This window comes from Perna viridis, chromosome 7 (genome assembly GCF_037379345.1).
Source record: "Perna viridis isolate PV_CMFRI_1.1 ecotype Kerala chromosome 7, ASM3737934v1, whole genome shotgun sequence".
In the NCBI taxonomy this organism is placed as follows: Eukaryota; Metazoa; Mollusca; class Bivalvia; order Mytilida; family Mytilidae; genus Perna; species Perna viridis.
The window spans coordinates 10749023-10772114 of NC_142451.1; the positions used below are offsets into that span (position 1 = coordinate 10749023).

At 33.6% G+C, this 23092-nt stretch overlaps 2 protein-coding genes across 3 annotated transcripts in view; one reads left to right on the forward strand and one right to left on the reverse strand.

The window, feature by feature from the left end:
- On the forward strand, positions 1 to 10967 carry LOC148611292 (uncharacterized). 2 transcript variants are annotated; one of them, XM_088591693.1, is made up of 5 exons: positions 1 to 124; positions 1990 to 2087; positions 5657 to 5711; positions 8983 to 9241; positions 10463 to 10967. In XM_088591693.1, exons 1-5 carry the CDS (start codon positions 100 to 102, stop codon positions 10575 to 10577), a joined length of 552 nt encoding a protein of 183 aa, XP_088447819.1. In that variant the 5' UTR covers positions 1 to 99; the 3' UTR covers positions 10578 to 10967. The 2 variants fall into 2 exon arrangements, with proteins under 2 accessions (XP_088447819.1, XP_088447820.1); XM_088591694.1 differs by lacking the exon at positions 1990 to 2087 and having other exon boundaries at positions 25 to 124.
- The window catches only part of LOC148611293 (coiled-coil domain-containing protein 13-like), a 24936-nt gene continuing 12305 nt past the window's right edge, over positions 10462 to 23092 (reverse strand). Inside the window, exons 13-18 of the mRNA XM_088591692.1 lie at positions 22762 to 22886; positions 19593 to 19685; positions 19244 to 19369; positions 18582 to 18712; positions 17949 to 18093; positions 10462 to 13122 (exon numbers count right to left, since the gene is read on the reverse strand). Coding sequence (XP_088447818.1) covers positions 12957 to 13122; positions 17949 to 18093; positions 18582 to 18712; positions 19244 to 19369; positions 19593 to 19685; positions 22762 to 22886 — 786 coding nt within the window. The 3' untranslated portion in view covers positions 10462 to 12956. The remainder of the gene's footprint in view (positions 13123 to 17948; positions 18094 to 18581; positions 18713 to 19243; positions 19370 to 19592; positions 19686 to 22761; positions 22887 to 23092) is intronic.

Below are 23092 nucleotides of genomic sequence, written 5' to 3' on the forward strand. Positions count from 1 at the left end.
GACAAAAAAACCGGAAGTTGTCCCTTCACAAAGAGTTCTTCCCCTTTATTTTTAAGTGCAAAAAGCAAATCAATGGAAACATAAACCCCCAGAAGAAACATGATTCAAACAATAACAAAATATGGTAAGCTATGAAAACATGTTCACGAAAAAAAAGGCAGTGTGAAACGCGAAAGTAGTTCAACAACTCACGCCAGCCGTGGGGCTCCTTGCCACATAGCCAAACACTGTCACTGGCACTTGTCGCTGTGGACTTCAATGCTTTTGCTACATTGCAGCCTACAACCTCTACCGTATTTAGGCAAAACTCTTTTCGCCAAGTAGGTACTGGAGGCTGCAAAAGGCCCCAGAAGCCTTGGTAGAAATCGTGCAAAATCCAGCGTTCTTGTCATTTCCTGGGAGGCTATAAAAGTTTGTCACATTTTCAATTTCCCCCAGAGAATCTATACAAAATTACTTTTCAAAAAACTATTGTGATGCCATTTCACAAGCCATTTTATAATATTTTCATATTATGAAAGAGAAATATATGGAGAATAAACTCTTAAAAGTTTGGCGAACTAGAAATAAAATTAAACTTTAGCTATAGAGACAGTTTTCTGTTATATATAACAACAGGGGCTTGTTCTCACTATCAAATATTCACCCCGACTGGTATATATACTAGTCGGGCTGCATATTTGATAGCGAGCGCAAAGCAACTGTGATATAACCGACAAATTTGTTACAGAGATTCAATAAAAAAGCTATTTTATAGAAAAAATCAGCAAACGAAATGAATGAAAATTGGTACATGCGATTTAAAATATAAACTTCAACCACAAAAACAATACAAATGACTTTTTTTCCTTAAATCGTGAAATACGGGTGGAAACGGAATTTTCCGGTTCTGGATCGTGTTCGGGTTACACAAACTATAGTCACCTATTTATTGCCAAGTTCCAAAATAACATTACTCAAATAAAAGAAAATTTAGGTAGTCAAAATTCACCTATGAAAGCAAGTAAATTTTCGAGGTTTTTTTTCAATCGAGGTCAACCTTTTGTTTTTTAGTAGTCATCTTATTAAATCTTAAACCCAAATAGACATTGAAGATCGTGTTGTGATCTGCAAAAAATCAATTGTTCGTTCATTGGCTGTCTCATTGGCAATCATAGCATTACTATTCTATTTTTATATATGAAATTTTGTATGTGTTCTAGTTACGACCTTACGTTATCGTAACTATATGTTTTCCCAATTCAAGTCAAACTAGAACTGTGGTCCGCTTGCCTATAAATCAATCAGTTTAGAAAATCCCTCGAATTGAAAGGAAATATTATTTTGAAATTATAGTTTAAGTAATAATGTGATGGCAAATTATTGGCATTTCCCATGCTTACATTTTTCATAATCACATTTTAAACTTTTATCCATGGAAATTTAGTATGTAAATGCGAATATGGATGAGTGAAACTAATTCGACTACTTGCGAGTCTTAGGAAGACAAGCTAAACAATGCAAATCAGTACAGCTAGGGCATCACATTGACACAAGAACGTATACTTACTGATCAATTAAAACTTCTGGTATACATATAGTACAAACTAAGTTAAAATTATTCTTATGAAAAACGATAATCATAATTGATCAATTATTCAATGAGGCAACTGCCTCACTTGCCTCAATGGTGCTACAGTTCTGATTGATGTATCGAATCTATAAAGTCCATCTCCTGTTGGTTGTTCAGGTACCCAACATGTGTGTGAAACTCCTGCAAATTGTTAACAAAATCATTTAAGCATAAAATTATATTGAGAGGTATAGGAGCAATACCGATGAAGCCTGGTTATGAAATCGGCAGGTCGTTGTTCGAATTGGAAGTAGACATTATGTAACAATATTTTATTGGCATAATGCAGTGTGATAGAAAACAGCAGAAAAACAAACCAACAACCTTTTCTACCTGTTTATGTCAGAGTTTGCTCAAACTTCTCCATTTTGTTATAGTATTTGTTACATGCATCTGGATTATATTGTGGGACGAAAGTTTGGCAAGAACATCACAAGAAATCTCCAAAGAAAAGAACGAAAGACTACCACGATCGGTTTGTAAAACATATTGAAATTGCATTACGCCACAAACCATATTTCATTTGCACCAAAAATAAATTATTTCATTTGCACCAATTACAGGTGAGTTTAATATCATATAGTAACACTTTTATACCATTATCTCCTTTTCGCCAGCAGTATCTGTTACCCCTGCTCACCACAGGGAGACGGAGGTAGGGTTTTGATCAGGGCAAGTCATTTAATATTAAAATGGTTAAAATACTAAAATTTCATAAAACAGTACATTTAGTTTCTTAAAATTATCATAAAACTCTATACATGTTTATTTAGTATAAGCCAGCAATCACTATTCAGGACTGTCTAACCAAGGAATTCATATCACTAGTATTATATAATCCATGGTTATACATTCTAGGCATACTTACATTCTTACATCGGGAAGATTATTCCTAACTAAGGATCGCTCCCATTTTCAGGGATAATTACTATGTAAATAAATTGAGAAAATCATCATCTCTAAGCAACTTCAATGTACGTACATACTTTGTTACAGGTTAAAATCCCAATGTTCATTCCACAGTTGACAAGAACTTGTGTTATCAGCTCAAAAGCACTGTCTTAAGTAGAGTAGTCCTCTTTGTGTGTAGTTCATAACACAAGGTTCTAGTCATTCCTTCTAGTTCTTGGTAGTAAACAAGTTTCATGTGTTCTAGGTATGGGTTCAATTCAGATGATGATGGCTCTAGAATGAGCTTGAATAGGAGTTCTTGTTGCAGTTTTAGGAAGCTGCCAGGACCCTGGTGATTTTTGATGTACCTTGCTACATTTTACATAAACTTGTGGTGGTCTTCAGATAATGATGTGCATTCTAGTATAAAGTGTTTAGTGTCTTCTGTTCTATCGTTAAACAGGATACAACCGCTGCTTTCAGGTCCATTCGTGAACTTGGATCGATCTATCGATGTAGAGTATATGTTATGATAATCCCATCATTCACCTCTGCTCTTCTAACCTCTAGCATGTTGTTAACTTGTTAAGTAGTTGTTTCCAAATCGGGTGTGCCTTCTTTACGAATCTGCTGTCCATATATTTGAGGGTTGATTTCGACTCCTTCTCTTTCTTAATATTGTTCTTCAAATGGTCCTTGAGCGACTTCTTAATAATGTTCTTCCATTCTTTTTTTGCTTAGTTTCCTGTCTGAGTTGTCTTTCGATGATTCTAAATTCGGTGCTGTCATCATCTATGAGGGTGTTTCCAAGGAATATCAAGAGTTGTCTAACTACTATCATTTGGATGGGTTCCAGTCCTAGTAGAATGTACACACTGATGTTTGCTGCTCTTGTAGGGTAGTCACTGGATCTGCTTGAACATTTACCATTTTTGAATGTCTTTTGGGGTGAGAAGAGCACTTCTTTCCCATATAACATCTTTAGTATCGCGTAGGTATTGACTGAGACTAGAGGAGACATCTCTCGTCTAACACACATTCCAGGTCAAAACATTGCATACATCACTTTCCTTGCTGCTTTTGGTCGATCTTCAGTGTTGATACAGTTCTTATTGTCTCCTGGAATACCTTGGTGTTATGTAACTTGGGTAATCTCATCCTCTCCTTGATGCACAGATTTTGTATTCGTCAGCAGTATTACTTCCGACCATTTTGGGTTGATTTTCACCTAGTCTATTTTGTGTGTAGTCATGAATTATATCCAGGAGTACCTGAATTACCTGAATTTTGATGCCAGTACAGCAATATCGACTGCACAAGTTGGTCCAACTACCGGGACGTTACCAATGTTGGTTCCTAATTCCGACCTATTAATAAATGCGTCTAATCTGTCGTTGTTATATCGTTTGTACAGCACATAGGAAAGTTAAATGCCTTGCCTACCCCTTGTTCTTTCTGAAATTCGTAGTTATCGCGCCATTCCATTTTACTCAAACAGATACGTCGGTGTTGATGGTTTCGTAGTAGTAACCATATACTTTCTGTGACTCCATCATGGTATGGTTTTGTTCATCAGTATGTCATGCTTAAATCGATCAAATGCTTTCGAGTGTAATCAGGAAGAGATATTTCTTATGGTCTGCGATGTTCAATGGCTTGATAGGATCAGACTGCATTTAAAGATGACTATTTTGCGGTAAAACCTCGCCTTGTTGTAAGTGGTTCTGAGTTTTCACTAGATGTGGTTCGATTCTTTTTTAGTATGCCTGATAAAGTGGTAATGACTGTTATGCCTCTATAATTTTCTCGTAGCTTGTGGTCTTTTCCTGTTTTTTGGCACTGGTATGAAGATCCATTCCTTTAGTGGCTTTGGTATCATATGGGATTCCATCACCGAGTTTATAATCTTCACAAGTAATGGTATCATTTCAGGTAGCATGTTCTTGTGGTGATCAGATGAAATTCCATCGGCTCCCGGCGCTTTCCATGTTTTTAGATTCTTGATGGCAGTATCAATTTACTTGTATGTTACAGATGGTATCTCACGATTCTTATCTTTTTCGATTTCCTCTGATAGTTCATTTTGGGTTCTGACTAGTTGAAGTCGAATTATTCCATTACTTGGTATTTGTTCAAAGCTTGTTCCTGGTATAACATCCCAAAGTATTCTCTCGATTCATCCTTCCATAATGCTAATTTCATTGTCTATTTCCATGTCATTGAAAATCAAGGTGTTGGTGATGTTTCTACCGCCGTTTATTCGTCGTGCTTGTACCAGTTTAATGAAGAGTTTGCAATCTTTAGTTGACGCTGTCATTAGAACTTAAGCTTACAGTTTTGTACAAATAGTTAAAACTATCTACATTAAACTTCACAATTTCATATACCTTTTACCCAACGCTTACTTGGAAAAATCGCAAATGAAATAATTAGTCTTTGGCGCAAATAAAATAGAAAATATTTTTAAAAAAAATGGCGCAAAAGCATGACGCCCAAACGTATAAATTGAGAACAATCACTGACAATACTATATCAACTCTTGCTGTCTGTGATGGATCGAGGATTTCAAAGTAGCAAAGGCGGATCCAAAATTAACATTGAAAAATACTCAGAAAGCAATAGACATGTAGTTTCAATGAATAATCAAGCATATTCATAACTTAGCTCTATATTATCAAAACAAGTGAATATAATGTTAATCTTCCCTGATATTTCTTCGGGAAAAATGGAGGGCAAGGGTTTGCCCTGCACGTAAATTGTAAATCTCTGGATCCGCCACAGGACAGGAAAATCAAAGTTGGTGGCCATCAGGTTTTCATGTATTATGTGCGTTTATTGGGGGAAAATAACAATAAATCATAACAAAAGATCAATCCATTTCCATTATGTTATGCTGAATGTGTTATAAATGGCAGACCAATGTATACAGATTTGTTGGAAAATTTTATCTGGTAAAATTAAATCCTACATTGAATATAATCTGGGAGTAATTTAGTTTTTGTTTGATCTGTCATTTCCTGTGTAATTTGGAATTTTAGTTTAAATATGTTATATGAAGTCAGAAATTTCTTGTGATATTCATACAAATAACTCAGTAAACAAAACATCGCATAAAGAAATCTCAGTTTCATATACACACGTTATTTTCAATAGGTAGAAGATGAGGTAGGAAAATTCGAAAAAAAGGCTGGCCCTGAAGAAGAAAAAGGTAAGAATCCTTCTACGATACACAGATGAAACTCTATAACTGGAATTGAGTTTTAGGATTTCAAGATATGTTTAATGCTATGACAGATTGTAATATCAATGTTAGGATTGATACGAGCTAATTTATCTTTGGATCTATGCAGCTATCAGATGAACAAAACTCTATGGTTTTTAAGCTTTTCCAGAAATTCATTCAGAAAAGTAAAAGGTTTAAAACATAGCTTAACTGTTATTGATACTCATATATTCATACATTTATTTACTTATTTGAAAAAAAATATAATATTATTTTTTCTCTCTTCTCTAGGAAATTACTGATTATTCCAATATATACATTTCTTTTTGTAATTATTTTCCTTCACTTTATTTTTTCAACTGAATTCTTTACAAGTTCATAAACTGTGCTATATTTTATTCAATGTATTTATCATTGAGCATGCAAAAAAATGTCAATTATATCATGCTGGTTCTCATGGAGACAGATTTATAAAAGCATAACTATGCTTGTTTCTGGATCCTATATCTATTATATTTGTATGTATGTTATCACATTTACGACTATATGAAATAAAATATGTTTAAACTAACTGGAATTGAAATGTTTTTTTTTTATCATTACAATAAAGAAAAAAAACAGCAAATGACTGATCTAGAAAGCCCAGTACTTAATGTGACAAAAAGGAAATCTGCCATATATGCAATTTCTAAATTTAAATGTGTGCATATCGCCCACAAAAATCAGCCAATGGTTTCTTTACATGCTATCAACTAAGTTTCATGAAATTGTACTCAGCAGTTTCATAGAAATTGCACTGAAATTGCCCTGACATCAGACAAGCTGTTTCAGTAGTATACTTTATTCACTCCCACAAATGAGGGTATCAAATTTTCCTGGTAACATGCACAACTTTATATGGTATCTCTACAACCTACTGAAATTCATGATAGATCTATGTTCAGTTTTTTAAAAGGATTTACACAAATATAAACCGGACAGGCAGGAGACAGGACAAAAGCACTTAACCAGATCTCCCAATCAAAGTGGGTGGAAAAAAGGGGGGAGTAACACAGGGGTAATCAATAATAAAGGCATTTTATTATTGAGAGTTGGTTAGGGGGCAAGTGATGCTGAGATATTTTCCAAAAAGTATTTAGGACCCTTTTTTCCCAAAAAAATTTAATTAATGAAACAAGAGGCTCCCAGGAGCCTGAATTGCACACCTGGTTGAATTTTGTCATTCAAGGGCAGTAAATTTAAGAATTTCTATCTATCATAATATTAGCTGAAAACTGTAAAAAAAAAAAAAAAAAAACCTGTCATTTTTCCCTTTTCAAGGGCAATAACTCTTACAAGCAATCGTCTGACAACTTTTTTCCCTGAAGACTTTTGTAGTCCTAATAATATGGATCATTTCAGCTATTGAAAGAATTTGGCTAACCCTAATGATTTTGGGGATATTATGTGCAAAAAACTACTGTCTGATCCTATGTTTTATTTTTAGTAACAGCTGCCATGTTTTTTGACAGATCAACAATCCCCACATCAGTTCTATGCAGGATTCCTCAAGGAACATTCATACCAAGTTTGGGTCCCATTTGTAAAGTAGTGTCAGAGAAGAAGATTTTTGAAAAATAACATTAAAAATAGCAAAAATCGTTGAAAAAGGGCAATAACTCCAACATGGCCTAACAGATTAAAACCAAAATCTGACCACAGATAGATCTCATCATGCTGAACACTTTTATCCCGTGCCAGAAATTAGCTGAGATATATGCGAAAAACTACTGTCCGACCCCTATGTTCCATTTTTAGTAACAGCGGCCATGTTTTTCGACAGATCAAAAATGCCCACATCAGTTCTATGCAGGATACCCCAAGGGACATTCATACCAAGTTTGGTTCATATTGGTCAAGTAGTGTCAGAGAAGAAGATTTTTTAAAGAAACAACATTAAAAATAGCAAAAGATGTTGAAAAAAGACTATAACTCTAACATGGCTTAACGGATTAAAACCAAAATTTGACCACAGATAGATCTCATCATGCTGAACACTTTTACCCTGTGTCAGAATTTAGCTGAGATGTATGCGAAAAACTACTGTCTAACCCCTATGTTCTATTTTTAGTAACGGCAGCCATGTTTTTCAACAGATCAAAAATGCCCACATCAGTTCTATGCAGGATTCCCCAAGGGACATTCATACCAAGTTTGGTTCATATTGGTCAAGTAGTGTCAGAGGAGATTTTTTAAAGAAATAACATTAAAAATAGCAAAAGATGTTGAAAAAGGACAATAACTCTAACATGACTTAATGGATTAAAACCAAAATTTGACCACAGATAGATCTCATCATGCTGAACACTTTTACCCCGTGTCAGAATTTAGCTGAGATATATGCGAAAAACTACTGTCTAACCCCTATATTCTATTTTTAGTAACGTCGGCCATGTTTTTTCAACAGATCAAAAATGCCCACATCAGTTCTATGCAGGACACCCTAAAGAATATTCATACCAAGTTTGGTTCAAATTGGTCAAGTTGTGTCAGAGAAGAGTTTTGTAAAATTGTTAACGACGACGACGATGGACGCCAAGTGATGGCAATAGCTCACATGGCCTTCGGCAAGTGAGCTTAACAACTTGTCTGGATATTATTAAGTACATTGAAAAATCTGCTTTCATGGATGTATGTGTGGTTTTTTTTAATTTATATTTTCTGCAGACCAGAAATTAAAATTGGAACCAGATCCTGATTTTTCCTTCAACTTGCATCCTGCCTTTATACTTTACCCAAATTGTTCATCCTGGATTTTCTAAACATACATAATCTCCTTTCTTTTCATTTCAAATTTGAACCTTGTACCCCAATAAATAATCAAATGGCTGGTTGAACCAATTAAAGCATGCTTAAACTCATAAACATTATGAACATGCTATCAAATTTATCATGTTGCTATTAAGTAGTTATTGATACATATACAAGAACTTTAATACACATTAACTTATCCATATAGTTGGTTATTGAGATACACATTGATATCTATGGACTGAGGAGTAAAATTCACCAAGTCTTGTCATATCTTTTTAAATTTATTTTACAAGTTTATATTTATTTAAAGCTATAAATTACTACTTGTATTTCAAACATGGAAAAGTCAATTTTAAGTGCCAATGAATAGGACATAAATTCCACAATTGTTTTCAATATCATGTATGAATGACTAAAGAAGGAAATATTATATGATTCTATTTAACAGTTGTTTTTATTACAGACAATCATTCAACTGTAGAAATAGATGATGACCAACATGTGAAAAAAGATGCAAAGAAGTTACGTCACTCTGAAGCCAAGGCTAAAAAAAAGAACATGGAAAAAAATCCTGATCAAAGTCAAAGACCAACACCTAAACCCTCTAAACCAAAATTGAAAGTTAAATTAGTAACCGTTGAAGAAGGTGGCTCTGGTGGAACAGCATTTATAATTATACTATTACTGATGGCAATAGCTGGTGGTGTTGGTTTTTTTATCTGGTAAGTCATGCACCTAATAATGAGGGATCTTTTCTGAATTTACCATATATTATGCTGCACATTTAGCTGGGATAGCTGTACTAGTTAACTAGTCAAAATGTATTTCATACAGCACCAAAGAAAGTAATTATGTAAATACTGCAAAGTTAAAGGATTATTATAAATGTTTCACAACAATGTTGGACATTGTTTATGTCATATGACACAACATTGTAACATTAGTGAAACAAAGAAACCTGTCTAAACCATACAGGTTTTGGACTGTAAAATTTGTTTTGTTCAGACAAGTATTTAGATAAGTTCTAAATACATTTTAAATATTAAGTGCAGCTCTTTCTTAAAATTAGACAGAAGCTTATGATTAGTGAGTCATGCATTTCTTAATCCCAAATATTTTTTTATTGGAAATCCTTCAGTAGGCCTCATAGAAACTGTATTCAAAAATATAAGTCCAAATGAAAGTTGCCCAATGGAAATATTAACATTAAAAATTCTGTTACATTCAACAACAGGAAAATTTCCTGCCAAATTTCTAACCAGTCAAAAAATACTTCATGACAAATAGCAGATCAAAGGAAATGAATATGTTGTTTTGAGGATGTAACAAATGTATTTGAACAGTTCCGTTGATTATCTTGAGATATGATGATTGGTTTTTAGACAAAACAATTAAGGATGTTTGTGGATCTATTTAAAAAAAAACAAGGATTTCAAAGATTTTAAAATCTTTAAGATATTTCATACTAGAATAATATAAGAAGGAAAAAATGGATGGGTCAGTGTGCTTGTTTTTGAGGTATAAGCATTTGAAATTTTTGGGGCAAAAGGATTTCTCTAGATTTTCCATATGCTTTGTCTTACTATGGTAGGTTCTATCTACAAAAAAAAAACACTGAAGTAGTAACAAGGATTTCATAAAAACTTCCCAAATAACATTTTAAGTTGTTTTCAATGATATTATGAAAAGAAAAGTGGGGTCACTATGGAACAAATATAAATGCTATATTATGGATAAAATCAGAGGAGTAAATAAATCTGACAAAAATGGCAGAACATGATCAGAGGACATGCTTACTAGACCCAGGTACACAAAATCTTTAGTTCAGTGCAACTGTCTGGTTTTGGTTTCCAGTTTATTACACTGAATATCTGTGATAACAATACAATGTACTACTACTATTCACACATAAGCCCTTTCTCTAATTTACTTCTATCTTTTAGGCGCAAGAAGAAGAAAGCAGCAGCAGAAACACAACCAACTAAAAATACTCCTGATGATGTTCAATTGGATGATAAAGAACAAAAACAGGCACTTCTGTCTGATAATAAGGAATGATCATTTTAAGAAAGAAATAATGATTACTTTATGTTCATTTCACTTTATTCAAAACAAGACAATTTTTTTTTAAATTTTGTTCAGTATAAATGCCTTCCTACCATGCAATAATTTCAAAGTTTTTCAGTAAGCGAATTGACAGATTTACATAGGGTATTTCTTTAAATTCTAAAAATTAAAAAGTTGTTAAAAGGATTCAGTAGTATTAAATATGATAGATGTTAAACAAAATGTTTTTGTAGTTCATTATTATTATACACAGTTAAAAAGGGGAGTGCATGATAATTTGCCCTTTTTTTTACTTAATTAGCAGAGTACATACTGATTGAACGTAGTTTATCATTGATGGCAAATATTTTATTTCAGAATAAAAACACATTTATTAATCAACAGCCTTGTTTTATATTAAACAAATATAATGGGTCAGATTTTTTATACGAGTACATGTATATGCAAGAAATAGCCAAATAAAGGTACATAACCAAATAAAAGCACATTCAAATCCAACCAATCATCACGCAATGTCTCATACTTTGAAAGTATAATTTTTCAAGGGGTACCAATTTTTGTGGTTTTCTTTGGTAGACCAAACCATGAAATTTGGTTCCCAGCGAAAAGGAGATTTTCATTGAAGTGTATGCTGAAAACCTAAAAACCACACTTTCGAGAACGCATGAACTTGTGTTTCTTCCCTAATCCACAAAAATTGGTATCCATGAATTGAAGTACTTTAACAGTATACACTTTTGATAGGGAAGTAAAAGTTAACAATCATTGAAAGTTAAATAACATCACAGGTTTGTTTGTTTTTTTTTTTTTTTAATTTCAACCAAATAATAAAACAGGCATCAGCAAACTTTTTATTTTTATGGAATATAAAAAATGAAATATGTTACCAATTGATTATGTCCAGAAATTGTGAAACCTAGAATTTCCCGACGAATTGTGATGTCAGCAGTAGTAATAAAAGAAAATTTTGAAACATGACAAGTATAACTAATCAACTAATAGGAGCAAAGGCAAATTGATTCTGTACTAAAAAGATAAACCAAATGAAACAATTTTAGATGTATTTCAATTCTTTTCACTTTCTAAGCTTATTGTGTAAGACAAGTAGCTAACTGCATGTATAAAATATTGGCCAGAATCATAAGAGATGAAGCAACTATCAAATCAAAAGATTGATATAACAACTTGAGGCAAAGATCAAACTTACTTCCTCCAAAGCTTTAAACAAACGCTTTAGTACAAGATCACTAAAATAAAAAGCTTCAAGGAAAACAGCATGTTGTAACTCTGTTGAAGTTTCACTTGAGGCAAGTGTGGACCCAAATAGTTATGACACACTTAAGCATAGGGACTTGCAGTCCATTATGGACACAAAAACTGCAGCTTAAAGGAGAAAAAGAAAAAAGTTATGCTAACCAAAGAACTTGCCCTTCCATCCATGTAACTTAAAACATGTGATGTAAATTTAATAAAGAAATTTATAAAGAATTCAAAAAAAAAAAAAAAAAGATTTCAAACTCGGACCAAAATAAAAAAGTTGATTATTTATGGGGTGGCCCCTTATAACTGGATAACAATGATTTTCATAAGGAATCCAATAAAAAAAATTTCAATATCAGACCAAATATTAAAAATTGTTCTTTAGGGGAGGCCCCTTTTTGGCACCCTAATTACTAGAAAACCAAAAGAGATATCTAAAATATCATTTAAAAAATGCTGGCAGGGATTTTCATAAGGAATCAGATAAAAAACAATGTCAAATCAGACCAAACATAAAAAAAGTGGATTATTTTGGCGTGGGCCGATATCCTACCGCTTTGACTCCAAAATGGTTCAAGTAAAGTCTACCCTGTAATTTTTTTTTTTAAAAAGACCCCAAGATTTTCAAAAGAAACACCTTGACATCAGAATCATAAAAATCAGGTTAACAATACACTTTTTATCAATTGTAATGATATCACCTGTTTTCCCCTTTTAGGCCCTTATTTTTAAAAGATATGGGTGATGATACAATTATGCGGTTGAAAAAATGTTTTGTGGTTGTATAGAAAGGGGGTAGTGAAGAGCATAAAGGTACATTAAAATCAGAAATGATCCACAGAGACAGGAAGTAACAATTAATAGCATTCATTCTTCATTTAATCAGTTTTGAAAACTCAGAAAACCTAACATGATAAATTTGTGCCAACAACATTAACACTTAGGTTGTGATGGTGCAGATTCATCAATAAAACATTAAAATGTATAAAAATATTATAATGTAATAAATATAATGTGGATAACAAATCCATAAACATTCTCCAATGAATTGCAATACTGAATTTATTGTTCTGGAATTTGAAAGTAGAATTACAAGAAATAAAATGAGTTTCACGTTCCCTGGTCATTCTCTCGGAATTGTTTCAAGGCTTGTAAAAACACAGTTTTAGTTTCCTCCATCATTTGAGAATACATCCTCAGGTCTTCTTCCTTGGCTTTTAATGTATTTTTTAAAGTTGCTTTTAAAGAGTCAATTTCATCTTTTTGAATCTCCAGGCTGAAATTAAATAAAATGTAAACACATAAATTAATAAAACTAGAGGCTCTAAAGAGCCTGAATTGCTCACCTGTAAAAAATAGTCTTTATAGCTTTCCAGACCTTACTATACTATTGTCATAAGAATCATTTAATCAATACAGAGCATCTTAGTTATCCATCCGCTTTTCATCTTATAAAATAAATCTCTGTCATCTTTTCTCTTCAAGGGCAATAACTCCAATACTGAACAACAGATCTTCATGAAAATTTCAGCATAGGTCTCACCATGATGATCAATTTTCCCCCTAGAAAATTAGACTAAACCTTTTGGTTTTCAAGTTATATCAACAAGTCGTCAATTTTTATTAGTGGTTGCCATGTTCATGATGGATAAAAAATTATTAAGAATATCCTAACAAACATTCACACAATGTTTGGTCACAATCCATCCTACAAGTTGTCTAAGGGAAGATTTTAAAAAAAACCTACTTCAGAACCCAAAACTCATTCATTTGTCAACGGATCTTTCTGAAAATTTCGGCATTCACATACATGTAGGTAATCCCATCATGCTGAACAATTTTAATCCCTGCTAAATTTCTGAGTTATTTACATAATTCTTCAATTTGACCTCTATGGTCTATTTTTAGTAAGGGTGGCCATATTTTTCACAAGATCAGAAATCCCCACGCACAGCTCGTAAAAAATGTTCTACATAACATTCATGCAAAATTTGGTTTCAATCCACTAAGTAGTTTTAAAGGAGAAGATTTTCAAAGTTGGAAATGTGAAATTCGGGAAAAAATCTATTTCAGGACCCATAACTCATTCATCCGTAAACAGATCTTTCTGAAAATTTCGGCATAGGTCCATTCTATCATGCTGAACAATTTTACACCCAACCAGATTTTAGGTAAACCCAACTGTTTTTGAGTTATTTGCATAATTCTACAATATGACCCCTATGGTCTATTTTTAGTAACGACGGCCAAGTTTTTTTGCCAGATCAAGAATCCCCACACAAGGATTGCTAAAAATACCCTAAGGAACATTCATGCAAAGTTTGGTTACACGATCTATTAAGTAGCTTCAGAGGAGATGTTTGAAAAAGTTAACGGAAAACAACGATGATGGACGACAGACACAGTGATGGCAATAGCTCACATGGCCTTTCGGCCAGGAGAGCTAAAAAAAGGTAAAAAAAAATTTGTCTCATAAAATCCATAGAAAGTTGATAGGAACTTATGATACCATACTATTAATGCTTGTTAAATATGATAACTCTAATGTTGACCTCATGATTGTTAAACTTTGGACAGCATACAGGTATAAAACCTACTTAGCAAGATGAAACAATTCCAATCTATAGCATTATGTTTCTTATTTTCAATGAAAAAATGTCTAGAAAAGACGAACTTGCAAAAAAATCAAAATAAGCATTTCAAAATGTTTGTGGAAAGAGATGGGAGATGACTCTGTAAAAACAATATTTAATTTAAAATTTGGAATTGTTTACATCTGCAAATTATTTATCGACAGTTTTAATTTTATTAAAAGAATCTTTCAACAATCAAAAGTAGAATATTTGCTTCATCATTTTCATTTTTCATCAAAAGCTCCATTATAAAAAAAAATGGACACATGGTATACCATTTAGTTACTTAAACTATCCATACATTCTATTTATCAGATAAAGCATAGTTATGATATTATAGCCATTTGAATGGAATTATCTCTTCTTTCTAGTGTCATTTGAAATACTTATTTTGAGATTCCATAAGTTAGATTTTATTAGTATATTTTTTCTGACAGTGTTCTTTTTGTATGCCTTCCCACTTTGATTTCTGTTTCCCCTATGTATCAGGTGGTTTTCTGTAATTCATGCACTGTTCTATATAGCTTTTCCTGGATTGATGTCGATAATGGCCAGATCTGTTGTCTCAATGCGTCCATGTCTGTAGAACATGGGTTTTATCTTGTTCTGCCTCACCACTGGGACACATTGGAGTATGACTTTCACTGTTTAGATGTTGATTTTGTCTGTTGTGCCCTGTCCTCAGTGTGATGATGACAGTTTGGTACCTCTGTTGTGCCCTGTCCTCAGTGTGATGATGACAGTTTGGTACCTCTGTTGTGCCCTGTCCTCAGTGTGATGATGACAGTTTGGTCAGATTTTGACACCTGGTGGTAACTGTTCTGTTGTTGGGATTTACAGTACAGAGATTTGACAATTGCCTTCATGTTTACTAGGTAGACTGGATTGTCCTCCTGTTGTTGTCCAGTACCTTGTTTCGCTAAAATGTCAATTTGTTTATTATTATACACTCCACAGTGAGAAGTGATCCACTGTAGCTCTATTGTACAGCTTTTGATTTTGAATACGGCCTGTGCCGGTAATGGTAGCCTGTAAAACATAGAGGGCAGGAAAATGACTGGTGCTATTGACATTGTTAGTGATTGTACATGCATCATGGATTATGGCTTCTTCCCCAGCTTTGTAGTTGGAACAATACAAGCCTATTGTTATTGCTTCAGACTGTCCCTTTCAGTTTGGATATTGGATGTATATACCAGCTCCTCAGATGGCTGATCCATTGGTGAATACACTTATCCAAGATTCTGGTGGGTACTGTTCTTCTAGCATGCTCATAATCAGAACTTTCTACACAATGTCAGAATGTTCATGTTTGGAAGTTATGTTTGGTACTGATGTCTGGATGCTGACATTTCTCAGTTTATTTTCATTAGGGTAGTCATTTACAGAAAAAGCTATGCGTTTGACTTCTTTGGTTTCTTGGTGTTCTAGTGCTCTTTGTAAAGCCCTAATCTCTAATACAAAACTTTATAGTCTGTCTGATGAAAGATAAATAAGTCTAGTATTCATTGGATAATCTTGAGTACACTGGTATTGTGTGGCTTGTATCATTCCTTGTGATGGTATGTTGATTAACTCCATACTCTGTATTGGTGTTGACCTAATGGCTCCAGTGATGATTCATAATGCCTGGTTTTGAATGTTGTCTAAGGTCTAATGGTATCATGGTGTTAGCAAAAATTTCCTTGGTATACTGATTTTAAGATTTATTCATTTGCATCCTAATTTTGTTCCTGCTAATTTCCTCATGATGCTTAATTTCCTTCTTGCATTTAATTCATCTGAAGTAATATGGTGCTTCCATGTCATTCTTTTGTCAAAATTTACACCCAGATATGTCTGTTGGTTTCCAATCACAAGTGGAGTTTTGCCTAAGTTAAGACCTAGTTGGTTTTTGGGGGAGAATGTGGATAGAGTTCCAGTTGTTTTTTATCTCTGTTAATGGTAACACACCATTGCTCAGCCCATGTTTCGATCTTGTCTAAAGCCGTTTATATTCTGTATTTTGCTGTATTCTGTTGCATTCTTCTGAGCACAACAGAACAAGATCATCTGTGTAAAGCACAGCGTGTACACCTCATGGTAGCTCTGGTACAATACTGTTTATACAGAGGATAAATGAAGTTGGTAGTAGTACTTTTTGTGGTAGCCCTGGTCTTGAAAGATTGATTGATTGATTGTTGGGGTTTAATGCCCAAGCAACAATATGAAATGGATAATAAAATGAACATGAAAGGATGATGATGAAATGAAAAATGGGATTGGACACAAGGATAATAGGGTCAACAAATTTTTATTGCCACTAGAGAAAGGGAGGGATGGATAGGGTCGGGCAATTTAGCCTCCTGTGGCGGAGCGCACAGGTTCCTACTCCTATCGAATACCACAGCAGGGTTCTTTAACGTGCAAGAAATGTGGCATCTTTCCCAACAAGATGCACCACTATGGTTTGCGGTCAGGTTTTCTGTATTATAGCCTGACAACCCCAGCATGTTACACGCCAGGGGTACCCCATTCCACCACCTGGGGCATACAACCCAGTTGCTCTGTGGGCAGAGCGCCCTAGCCCCCAGCCAAGGTTCTGAGCACTATTTAAACCTTAGCGCTGCTGTGGGCCTATTCTTTTGACACCCAGACCCACACAGGGCGGTCTTAAAAGAACTATCCTTTAACACTGTCCGCCTATAAAAAACACAGTGTTTATATGAGGCATAATGCTATAGATCAGAACTCTTCTGTAATTAGTTTTGGGTTAGAGTCACACTATTGTACTATAGCTATTTCATCATAAAATTTGATTTAAATTTTGGGATATCGAGAAAAACTATCACTTTCAATGCCAAAAAATTTATAATGCAAATTATAATTATTGTCATTATAACTCATTCATATTTTTCACAACAATACAATCATTAGAATAATTTCTTAATTTAAGAGTAAACAGAATTTTTCTTAACTTTTTATGTTTGAAGAATCTAGCAATTAAGGTTGATCATACCCATTACACAAAGCACCTTTTTTGTCATCTTGCAAAATCATACAGACATATGTATTTTAACAGAGCAAATAGTGTTTGAAATAATGTAAAACTTTAAATCATTTAAAATGAATTTTTTACATAAAACTTCATGTGGTAAAATTACAAACATTAATTAAAAAAAGGCTCTTTCATGGGGGAAATAATTGGCAGGAAAATGTTCTCTGGAAAAATTATGGGAATTTTAAGTTTGTTTCTTTTTGCAATATTAAGAGAAAAAAAGTTTGGTGAACCCAATCTTCTTTTTGAAATATAAAAGAACGTCAGATAAGTTTTTCTTTATGTAAATTTTTAAGAAATTTTTGGAAGAAATGAAAATTACCTACAGAATCTGTATAAAATGTTTTAAAAAATCCCTAGTTTTTAGGAGAAGAATGAAGAAATCAATATACTTAAAATATTAAGTAGATCTACCTGAAGTACAATACTTACGTAGTAACTAATTCTTCCAAGTTCATGTTTTGTGGTAAATCATCTTCATCCATGTCACCAAAGTTTAGAGAGTCCTTCACGCTGGCTGTTACATTTACACTACTGGCCCTCAGACCTTGTTTTTTACTCCTCATTGGCAAGCCGTCTAGAGTAAGATAGAAAAAGATCAAATAGTTACTACATTACAAAGTCAGTTGTATAAAGAAAATATATCACCAGTAAAGGAACAAATTAACTTTGCATTTTGTACCACATATAAAATGTTTTGTGCAGAGTATATGTTACATTACAGTTTTTTTAGAAGTTTGTTTTCTAATTGCTAATAGTTTATGGCTACAAATACAATAAAAACTGGAGAAAGGTCATTACGGATATCCCAGTGTTCCAAATGTTCAAAGTTCAAAAGGGCTATAACTCCTGAAGGGAAAATGCAACATGTAGCATTATCAAACTTCAACCACAGTATTGTTTTTCAAAACCATGTTCAGTGCTTTTTTATAATCATCCAGCAACCCAAAGATTTATAAAGGGATGAACATAATAACACATACCTAAGGTTCATTAACCCAGGGGAAAACCAATGGCATAAGCTTAAGTGAGAGTAAGTTACAAGTACCCAACACAAATCTTTACCTCCTTTACTTTTATTGTTAGCTTGTTCAATCTTTGACTTTCCTATCTGTTTCTCTAACATTGCATTTTTCTTTCTTTGCACAATCAGTTCGTTCTGTAAATCAGCTAACTTTTGTGTACTTTCATCAGCTCTATAAAAAATATCCAACAATGAGATATTGTGACTATATTTCATGTCAAAAATACTTTTGCCAGCTACTATAACTGATACATCTGTTAACAAATACTAAAAAATCCCATTATTTAAAGAACATATTGTAAATTGGCAGTTTGTTGTAGAACAGTGAGGACTTGGGTCTTTGTGAATTATTTTTATACTTTTAATTACAATTTAAGACTTTGAAAACTGCAACTTATGCACTAGTATTGCTTGGCTAAAGCAAAGGCATGTCTGTATTGTCTCAAAAATAATAAAACCAAATCTTGTTCTAGCCCTACATAATCCATGGTATTGGTTATTTTTTACACTTTTTAATAAGAACCTTGGTAAGATGTCATATGGAAAAAAATGATTAATTGGTGTAGTCTTATTGATAATTTTATTACATTCATGTCTGAGAATGATTGTTATTCCATTCTAAATCTTTTGAAAATAAAATAATTATAAATGATGATCAAATCACCCTCCAATAAGAAAGTCAGTATTACAGAATATTTTTTACCTGGCCTGTAACACCTGCACAAATTCTGATAACTTTTCTCTTTCAACATCAGAAACTTGCATCAGTGTTTTAAATTCTTGACACTGATATGTCAGTTCATTCACTGCTCGCTTGTCTAAATTATTCCTGTCATTAAAACAGTTGAAAAGTTATTAAATAATGTTTACCTTAATAAGCAAACAAAATTCAGAGATACTAACACATAACTACTAATTTCACCAAGACAACCTTGATTAGCTCTAATTTTATTTCCAGGTGGTCTATTTTTCAATATTAATGAACTAACTCAATACTACGGTGCTTATTTTACTAGAAAAAGCCTTGCATAATGTGAAACTCTTATACCTACACAGTAAAAGATGGTTCCCTCATCAAAGATCTTCTGGAATGAGATCTAGCTGAATCTATCATACTGTTAACTGTTGGAGGTCTGTCACTTGCCCTGTTGTAATGGTGGAAAACATACAGTAAGGTATACCAATACTCATACAGGAATTTAATAATGCAGAGGCTGCTCTGGCTTTCAAAATTCTGTTGCCAGAAAAATCGCCAGCCGCCAATTTTTGTTGCCAATTTTCAGAAATTAGAGCCAAAATGGGTGCTAAAATTAACAAAAAATTTTTTTTAAAATATGACAGTAGTTAAGTCCAGTGATGAGTTATCAATTCATCAAAATAACCCCATTCATGTCATACATGTACCCCAGATTCACTCTTGATGCATGTATAAAGCAGATATTTAGCTCTAGACTTAGTCAGGATATAAAACCATACGTCACTTTTTATATGCAAAATAATAAAGTACTACTCCAGAAAAAAGGTGTTTAATTTCTATCAAGGACTTTATATTACTGTGCTCATATAGTCCCTAATTTTAAAACATGTTCATTGTTGACCTTTGTCCTTTGTGGTCTAATTAAGTTTATCTTAAAAAAATATAATTTTGTTTTTTATTTATAAATTTTCAACAAACTTGATTCTTTTTTCAAGTGATAAAATTTCTAGCAAACTACCACTGACCATTAATTGTGTCCCTTTTCAATTATCTCGAATTCCACTTATATGATTTAATTATAATTATAATTATAACTAGAATTTGGGAATCCCCATCTATTTGTTTACCGATTTTCCTGCCAAAAAAGGCAATGACAAAAGTGTAAACAAATGTCATCCATTTTTCTTTTATCAAAAAGGCTTTTCAAAGTGTTTTAGACACTTCCTGATGGGATAATCATTGTTAATAGGATTTAATTTATTCTGTTATAAGGTAAATCTGTTTCTGAATTTATCATATGGTTTAACAGGGCTGTGAAGCTTGTATGTAGCCACATGCACATGGCCATGATTGTGTTTACTACCTTTGACCTGAAGATAAGAGTTTTGATTGGCTCAATAATATATTTACATCTGATTGACACCTCCCAGAAGGATATTGTGAGTCACGATCACCTGGTCTAATTACTTTTGATTGGCTTCAATTGTAAATTGGTTATGGTCAATTAACTTTGACCAGGTGTCAACACAGCTGTTTAATTGGAGAGAATATCCATTGCTGATAAACTTTATGTCAATTTTAATATACAAAACCTACTGGTTACTTTTGTCGCCAGATCAAATAAAAAATCGCAAATTGCGACATTGGTGAAGCCCAGTGCGATCCCTGTAATGGACAGCAACAAAAATTGTTTACAGCATATACCATCAATATTAAGACACATACCAAATTATAAAGTCATACATTTACTTGGAGAAGAGATAATTGCAATGAAAATTGAACAGACAGAATTACACATTGACATGGTGATTCCAATATACCAGCCACACATTGGGTAGGGGTATAATAGTGCCACACATTGGGTAGGGGTATAATTATAGTACCACACATTGGGTGGGGGTATAATTATAGTGCCACACATTGGGTGGGGGTATAATTATAGTGCCACACATTGGGTAGGGGTATAATTATAGTACCACACATTGGGTGGGGGTATAATTATAGTGCCACACATTGGGTGGGGGTTATAATTATAGTGCCACACATTGGGTAGGGGTATAATTATAGTGCCACACATTGGGTAGGGGTATAATAGTGCCACACATTGGGTAGGGGTATAATTATAGTACCACACATTGGGTGGGGGTATAATTATAGTGCCACACATTGGGTGGGGGTATAATTATAGTGCCACACATTGGGTGGGGGTATAATAGTGCCACACACTGGGTGGGGGTATAATTATAGTGTCACACATTGGGTGGAGGAATAATTATAGTACCACACATTGGGTGGGGGTATAATTATAGTGCCACACATTAGGTAGGGGTATAATTATAGTGCCACACATTGGGTGGGGGTATAATAGTGCCACACATTGGGTGGGGGTTATAATTATAGTGCCACACATTGGGTAGGGGTATAATTATAGTGCCACACATTGGGTATGGGGTATAATTATAGTGTCACACATTGGGTGGGGGTATAATAGTGCCACACACTGGGTGGGGGTATAATTATAGTGCCACACATTGGGTAGGGGTATAATTATAGTGCCACACATTGGGTGGGGTATAATTATAGTGCCACACATTGGGTGGGGGTATAATTATAGTGCCACACATTGGGTGGGGGTTATAATTATAGTGCCACACATTGGGTAGGGGTATAATTATAGTGCCACACATTGGGTGGGGGTATAATTATAGTGCCACACATTGGGTAGGGGTATAATAGTGCCACACATTGGGTGGAGGTATAATTATAGTGCCACACATAGGGTGGGGGTATAATTATAGTGCCACACATTGGGGGGAGGTATAATTATAGTGCCACACATTGGGGGGAGGTATAATTATAGTGCCACACATTGGGTAGGGGTATAATTATAGTGATCTGAACTTTTACTAGCACACACCACACAGTTTCAATCATTCAGCAGCCTAGGTAGACCTGCATTGAAATACTCAAATTGGTATAATAAAGATTATTTATTTTATAGATAGCAGTGTTTTGTAGAATGTTGCCATTGTAATAAATTTCGATAATTCACACTGTGAAATAAATTTGGTAATTTCATTCTCAGACTTTCTCCCACCAAAACGTCACAACTTTGATATCAATCTGCCAATCACAGAATTTAATATTCATGTTTAAAATATCTATAAATTATGAAGAAAATCTATATAATAAATAGGATAATTAATTCGTTATCGTGAATAACCAAAATATGATCACTAATGCCAAGAATACTTGAGTATTTAAGTTCCGCACCCTCGTTAAATCTAGGTGATCTTCATGATAACATTTTGGTTATACACTCTTTCCAATTAGTAATCCTATTAGTCTCCAAACATAAAAATATTATCCCTTAATGAAACATGTCAAAAACTTCCCTTCACTAAAAAAACATGGGTACGAGCCAATTTACCCATTAATATAATATAACAATCCTAAATTATTGTACATATTTTTCATATATTTACCACAAAGCGTATGACTAGTTTAATAACTTGTTTTCCTACCTAGACTCTGTAGGAGTTACTGATGACAATCGATACTCCAAGTCAACATTCTGGTTGACAGATTGGGGTCTACTAGAAGGCTGGAATAACATATTAGCATTCTCCATCTGTGCTTTCTGTAAATGCTGGAAAAGAGATGCAATACTGAAACTAGAGAAAGGTTATCTGGTGACCACAGATACTAAGAATTTAACTTTTATAAAGACTGGCCGTAACTACTGAACTGAGATCAAATACATAAATATTATAAAATGTTTTGTATTAATATTTGTATTTGTTTACCTACTAAGACAGATTCCATACAATGTGCACCTGGTCCATGCTCCCACTT